General features: G+C 33.8%; 2 protein-coding genes across 2 annotated transcripts; one reads left to right on the top strand and one right to left on the bottom strand.

Annotated features, from left to right (window-relative positions):
• The first annotated feature begins 379 nt into the window (after positions 1–379).
• Positions 380–2015, top strand: LOC107930952 (uncharacterized). Its single transcript, XM_016862726.2, has one exon. The coding sequence runs from the start codon at positions 938–940 to the stop codon at positions 1619–1621; it is 684 nt and encodes a 227-aa protein (XP_016718215.2). The 5' UTR covers positions 380–937; the 3' UTR covers positions 1622–2015.
• Positions 2016–3081: 1066 nt separating this feature from the next.
• On the bottom strand, positions 3082–6307 carry LOC121224439 (protein ENDOSPERM DEFECTIVE 1). The gene is made up of 6 exons (XM_041107756.1): positions 5271–6307; positions 4698–4817; positions 3761–3877; positions 3576–3665; positions 3387–3494; positions 3082–3269 (listed from the first exon to the last, which is right to left on the bottom strand). The coding sequence occupies exons 1-6, from the start codon at positions 6207–6209 to the stop codon at positions 3186–3188; spliced, it is 1458 nt and encodes a 485-aa protein (XP_040963690.1). The 5' UTR covers positions 6210–6307; the 3' UTR covers positions 3082–3185.
• Positions 6308–7528: the final 1221 nt, after the last annotated feature.

The raw sequence follows: 7528 nt of genomic DNA on the forward strand, positions 1-7528 counted from the left end.
TGTACCTGCAAACCTGGCCTGCGAGTTTATAGGGATCGGTGATGATAATTATCCTAACAAAGTGAATTTAGAAATTTTTTAAAGGGAGTCAAAATTGAATTATAATTTTTTTGTAATGTTAAAAGTGTAATTTTATATTGTACTAACTTATGATTTTATCATTTTAAAAAGAACTAAATAGAAATATTTTTATATTTTAGGAAGTCAAAGTACAATTTTACCAATTATTAAGGGACTAAAAGACCAATTTATCAAAATATCCAACACACCGTAGTATAATTTTTTTTTTTTAAAAGTTGATTAATTTTTTCAAATAATGTAAATTGACATGGTCATATGTACTCATATTGGTGGTTGAGACGGCAATTCCAAATAGTCAATTTTACGTTTAGAAAGGTTTAACCTTTTTTTTTCTTGCAAAAAAGAGAGTAAAATTTCTTAGCATTAAATTCTCAACTATTCCCATCATTTGCGCCGTGTTTCTTTGATTCCTTCCAAAGAGATTAAAAAAATTTCTTCCTTTTGTTCGATTCATGTTTTTTCTTTTCTTTGCCTATGAATGAAAAAGATAAATCCTTTCACAGCTTTCTCTCTCTCTAATTTTCCATCAAAATTTTGCAGAAAAACATGAACATATTTGTGTCTCATCATATCACTGTAATTTTATTGAACATATCCATTATTAAGACAAAGCTGGTCTTTTGTCTATATTTCCTCGAAATCCACATAAAATTCCAGTCACTCTCCTTTTTTTGACTTGTTTTTTTCTCTTTTCTTTTTTCAGTTCAAAGAATCTTTGTCAATGTTCAAAATCAAGGCTTCAAATTTCTTCCCCGCCTACCACTGTTGAATCCTTTTCCCATTTCCTGAAAAACCCTTTTTTTTTGTGTGTGTGTGTGTGTTAAGAAATTAAAGCCAACCCCCCCCCCCACAAATTATGTGTTCTGAAACAAGTCCAAGGGTGTCTTTTTCTCATGATCTAAGCCAACCAACAATGGAACAACGTGAACAACGAAGAGACACAAAGTTGTTAGAACAGCCGCCTTGTTCTGATTTCGAGTTCAACATCTGCACCACCAGCTTCGACCAACAACAATGGTCATCAGCCGATGAGTTGTTTGCTAATGGTATGTTACTCCCTAAAACAGTAACCCCAAAATATGATGCCATTGCCCCATCACTTGTTTCACTTCCACCACGGCCAAAATTGTCCATGGCTGATGATGTAAGAAAAGACATGGTGGAAAAAAAACCAGTTTCCAACAAGTCTATTTGGGGTTTTAAAAGAAGTAGCAGCCTCAATTGTGATGTTAAAAAGGGACTAATTTGTTCCTTACCCCTTCTTTCGAGAAGTAATTCAACCGGTTCGGTTTCGAGTGCGAGTTCGAAACATAAGCATAGTTCACCAAAGCTACCATCATCATCATCATGTTGTAATGGTTATCAGTTTCCTCAAAAGCCTCCATTGAAGAAAAACCATGGGAATTGTTCATATGGTAATGGTGTTAGAATCAGTCCTGTCTTGAATGTGCCACCTCCTTACATCTCTAAAGGAACAGCCAACCTGTTCGGTTTAGGATCCTTTTTACGAAATGGGAAAGTCAAGAAGAGCAAGAAATGAATTTCCTTACATGATGTTGGATTTTTTTTTCCAAACTGTTCAATATTACGATGAACAAAGAATGGAAAAGTTATGGCATATGTGTTGATGCATATCTTTGAAGTGTGACAAAGCTTAGGAGACAAGAAAAAAACAGGTACCCTTTTCTCTCATGGCTTGTTGGATTCAATTGAAAAAGAAGGTTTTGGCCTTACTAGTTCACAATTATGTAGATAAAAAGAGGGTTTTGATTTGCATATATGAAAGATTTCTCTAATGTTTTTGTTGGTGTTACCATTTGTTTTTTCTTTGGAATATGATGCTGTTGATTTTGCCCTTTATGGATATTACTTGTTTGTATTATAGCGTATGATACACTTATAATCTAATCATGGACCATTTTGGTTGTTGGTTGTCCGGAGTGAAGCTAGAAAGTTTTTAGGGGCTGATATTAAGTTAAATATTGTTACGAGAGCTAAAATGTAATTTCATCATTGTATTGGTTTATATTTTTATGGTTTTCAAAATGATTAAATCGAAATTTTAGTATTTTTAGGTGCCAAACTATAATTTTATCATATATTAATTTAAGATTTTATGAATTTTGAGAGTCTAAAGCTGCAAATTTTCACCACACCCTTCGCCCCTGTTAGTTGCCTTAGCAATGGCCCTTTGTTTCTTTTTTAGTTTCTTTTTTCTTTGCTTGTTGTGCCAGCAAATTCAAGTGTAGGCAATTTGTAGATTCTTGCAAGGCAAGGAAATTAAGGCTTTTTTTTTCCACTCTTTGCCCCCATTATTCCATCATTTCCCTTTAATATAGAAATATTGATTGAGTGCATATTTAATTATCCATGTTGAATTAGATTTCGAGTTTTCTATTTATTTAGAGCAATTTCTTTTCTTGTTAAATTCAAAGGTTAAAATATGCTTTAAGTCTGTGTTGTTCGTATATTTGAAATTTAATCCTTCTACTTTTATTTTAAAGAACTCTCTACTTTTAGGATTTAAAAATGCAAATTTAATTGTTAACATTGTTAAAATTACTCTATCAAATTCATGTTCATCAAGTTTTTGTGATATAACTACCAAATGAGTATTTTTATATTATTTCAAAGTGTCACCAGTGAATTTAATAGAAAATTTTACTAGTGCTAACAGAGTATTGATAGTTGAACTTGAATTTTGAAATTTAAAAAGTAGTGAGACTAAGTGTGGGTTTGGATGGGCGATTGGGTGCGGTGCGGTGCGTTTAGCTTACTTTTTGTCTCACGCTACAGTATCGCTACAGTATCTAATCTCACCGCCACCGCTGTTTTTACACTAACCGCAGGTAAACGCACCGCCCATCCAAACTCACCCTAAATTCCAAATATACGAAGAGTAGTATTTTCACTCTCCGTTGGAAAGGTATCCAAATATGGATGTTGAGAGGCATAATATACAAAAAGATAAATGTTACATGAACTCATTGCTTGATAAAAAAAATTAAATCATTAGTGAATTTTATTATGAAAAGTGAAAAACTTTCACATCCAAACCCAAAAAAGAAGAAAAGAATTCATTTGAGTCAGTCTCTGAGTGTGTATTATTCTTGTAGGAGTAGTTTGTTGGTACATGAACCCATTGCTTGCAACTGAATAAGCTGAGCTCTTAAACTGCAGTCTTCAACCTAAAAAAAACACAGTAAGCAATCGTTGTACGTGTACACATTCAAGTGAATAAAATTCCAACGCACATATAAAAATGGTTTTGAGTGGTGCATTTTCATAATGGGGGAAGGCCAAACCTGAAATGTATTGGTTTTATAAAACAAATCTCCACATTCTTCAATAACAGCTCTTTCTCCTATTGCCACTCTAGCCAATTCTGAAACTGAACTTTCCATTTCCTCAGCCTGCATTAAAAGGACCAAATTGCATCAATGTTTGTCACTTTTCTGTGAGGTGTTTTGCATGTTTTGAAAATCAACCTTTACCTTTGGCATAAAGCTTTGAACATTGGAAACTATCATTTCCATCATTTTTATTGCTGAAGTCATTGCTTCCCCTACCTCTCTTGTATCTACCTGCAAATAAACATATAATAAGAAACTGAAATTGCTTCATTTGAATAAAATGATGAACATACAAAAATGGGAAAAAAAAGGGTGGAAATATGTACCTTAACATTCCCATTGATTGGCAGTCTAAGAGAAATGTTCAACAAAGATTGAATAGCTTCTGATAAAGAATTCAAGTAATCTCCTTGGAATGTAGACCATTCTTCTAGATATGGCATCTAAAAGGAGACCAAAAACAACATGTAAAACTTTGTGAGTAAATAACGTTTTAATTTCATAAAATGGCGGTCAATAAAAGTACCATGGAGGCTTTTGTAATAGAAGTTAGATTACAGTTTACCCTCACTATTCAAAAAATGGAAAATTATCCCCTATATATTAGATCAAAGAGCAAATCTGTCTCTTTTGTTAAAAATTTCATCCATTAGTACTGTAAAAAACTGATGTTGCTAATACGTGGCGTGTCCACGTATACCGCATGTTAATGCATAGAGATCGGTGTTTAATAGTAAAAATGAATGAAATTTTTAATAAAAAACCAATTTACTCTTTGATCCAATGCACAGAGAGTAATTAGTCCACTTTTTGAATAAAGGGGAAGAAGGAAATCCAACCTCCAATACTTTTACCGGATGTGGTCTTTATGGAATTTGATGCATTACTAACATCTGTAATTAAGGATAATGACACATAGAAGTACGGTAACTTAAGATGCACGGAGAGCATTAACATCTATTGTCAAATAATTACACTACATGTAAATGCTCTTAAGGCCTATGTTGCACCACCTCTTTATGTTTGAGAACGGTTATGGAGATATGATCTTCCAAGAATACACCAAATACCCGAGTCCAAATAACACAAGACAATGCGAACCGATTAAAGGGAGTATGGGAACATGAACTATCTATGATACAAAATCAAGCTAAACCAAAGCAGTAATGCAAAGTTTTAAGGACCAAAAAGGAATGTGTATATACCACAGGTGCCTGAATGCAAATAAGATCAACACAAATTTGACCAAATTTACAAACTTACATGAGATTCTAGAATATTTGATAAGGTTTTCATCCTTTGTAGTAGTTGAAGCTCCATGCGTTTCCTTCTCACACAATCATACAACTCTGATATCTTCACCTCAAGAGAATAAAGTATTCTCTAATAAAAGTGGATCAAATCATCATAAAGAAACAGTGAGATGCTTAATTATATCATAAACAAGTTCCTACATGATCTAAAACATACGCGTATGAAACAAAAAAAACTGAAGTATACCGATCAAAACCATTTCTTAAACAAACAAGAAGATACTATATGAAGTTTTGATGAGTTGACTAAGGTGAAAGTATCATGGAGGCCCTTGTAGTCGGATTACATTTTTCTCCATTTACTAAAAAAAAACGAGTACATTAGTCCTCCATTCATTTCTGCATGGACTAATTTGCTTTTTTTTTTAACTAAAAAGGGTAAAATGTATTCTGATTCTTTGTATAAGGGCCTCCATGGTACTTTTACCATTAACTAATGAACATTTCACAATAATGAATTGATGTAACATAATAAGTTGCATATGTTAATAAAAGAAAGAACATTAAGAGCATAAGGCCTAACCTCAGTTTCTCTTTTCTGAATTTGAGTAGAGTTTTCTGCCTTGGCGTTAGCAAATCTCCATTGTAAATAACAATTGTAAAGCAATTTCAAGGAATGTAAATCCTCTTGATGACGAGAAATTTTCTTTGATCCCCTTATTGTATCAGTCCCATGCTTTGTATGAGAAGGGACTGGTGGTAGTGAAAATGGAGTCACCTTAGCAGATTTCCCCTTCATTAGTCCATTAGGAAGATGAAACAGAGAAGGATCGGAACTTAATAGTGGCGAATTCAAAGAGCGGGAGAGTTTCAAAGATGGCTCGGCACCGTCGCCGTTGTTATCCGCCTCAGGCAATGAGGTGCCTAAATCTATAAGGGACAGAGCAGTACGGCCAGACTCATTGACAGAGGGTTCTTGAGAAGAAGATGAAGAAGCGTTAGGTTTCGATGATAAACCGATCCCACTTGATTGCAACAACTTGGCGGCCGCCGATGCCTTTGCTGTCGCCGGAACGTTGGCTGTCCGGTGGTTTAATCTTATTGTTGATGATGGTAATGATGAAGTTCTTTCAATAGTAGGCGTATCTGGCCTTAAAGGCGTATTATTTGCTGTGCTTCTCCCAAATAATTTGCTGGTATCGCTATAAGTTCTTGAATGGCGATGCTTCTTTTGAACGGTAGTTATATTTATGAACGGCGATTCAAGAGAGGCTCTTGGAGTATCACAAGGGGCAACGGCGGGGATGTTCTCGTCAACCTCCGGTTCCGATTGCCGTCTCTGCCGCTGCAAATGGTGTTGCTTATGAAGTGGAGATCTCGAATGGTCGCCGGAAGAATGGGAGGATGATACCGGAGACATGAACCTGGAACTGACTTCTCTTACCCTCGGCCGCCGCTGAGGAGGGATGGGAACGGCAGGCGGCGGCGGCGGCCCCGCAACTTCTTCCGTTTCAACCGGCATTGAAAGGATCTATTGAAATCAGATCGATCTCTGTGTGCTAATAAAAAATTTCCGATCACTAAACCAAAAATGATAATTGAGTGAAAAAAGATGATACTATTTTCATATTTTGGTTAGAAGAAAAAATAGCCGTTGGAGCAACGTTCGAGTTTTCAAAAGTGAAACACGTGATCCGATGGGCACGTGATTTCTAGCACATTCACGGGTCTTATTATCACTGGTGGCCCAGCCCACGTAAACTAAAAAAAAAACATCCTATTAGACCTGTTAATTGGGCTCATATATGTTGGTTTTGGGTCGGGTTAAGGTGAATAAGCTTGAGAGGTCCTTCTATTGTAAGTATCTAATCAAATTAGTTCTTTTTCTATTAAATGTATAAATTTAGTCTCTATATTATTAAAAGGAATCAAATAGGGTCAAATTAGAATAGAGTTATAATTTAATATTTAAAAATATATCATTTACTATTTAACAAAGTTAATATTTTTGAAGTTTTTATGGTTCTATAAATGAAATATTTTGTTTGGAATTAATTTGTAAATTAAAAAATAAATTTAAAGATAATTTTTATACAACAACTGTTAGCTCTGTTACAACTTAAACTTATTTGATTTTTTTAATAGTATAGAGACTAAATTGATTCATTTAATAATAGAAGGATTAATTTAATCCAGTCCTATAATCTTATTAGCTTTGGTAACCCCGAACCATGTATAAATATCAGTTATTGTCTTCTCCTATTACTACACATCTTTTGTTTTGTTTTTATGGGTTAAATGATTATTTAGGGCATGAACTTGACAACAACTCACATTGGGGCTTGAATTTTTTTTTATTCAAGTTAATCCCCAGACTTGGTAGTTATTTTCATACTAAGGCTTGAACTAGGCATTTGTTTCTACGTTGTGGCTTAAATTTCTTTTTTATTCAAGTTAGTCTCTAAACTTAATAATTATTCCCATATTGTAGCTTGAACTTACAATTGTTCCTACATTGAAACTTAAGCTTCAGGGGTTTTAAGAAAATATCATGGGCCTAACTTAGATAAAAAAATTAAACATGGAAACAATTATAAACTCCAAAAGTTGACTTTAATTTAAAAAATTTAAACTCTAATATAAAAACAATTCTCAAAAAAAATTAAAAGTTAAAAGAACTCTTATGTCCCTAACTTATAACCCAACATCCTTAGCACAGTCCAAACTCTCAAACCTCCGATCTAAAACGTAAACAGTGATTGCTTCTAGAATAATAAAAAATACATTGTCCAACCCGTAATGAAATTATAAAAATAAATAAGTTAAAAGATAAATTATTGT

This window comes from Gossypium hirsutum, chromosome D12 (assembly GCF_007990345.1).
Source record: "Gossypium hirsutum isolate 1008001.06 chromosome D12, Gossypium_hirsutum_v2.1, whole genome shotgun sequence".
NCBI classification, from domain to species: domain Eukaryota; kingdom Viridiplantae; phylum Streptophyta; class Magnoliopsida; order Malvales; family Malvaceae; genus Gossypium; species Gossypium hirsutum.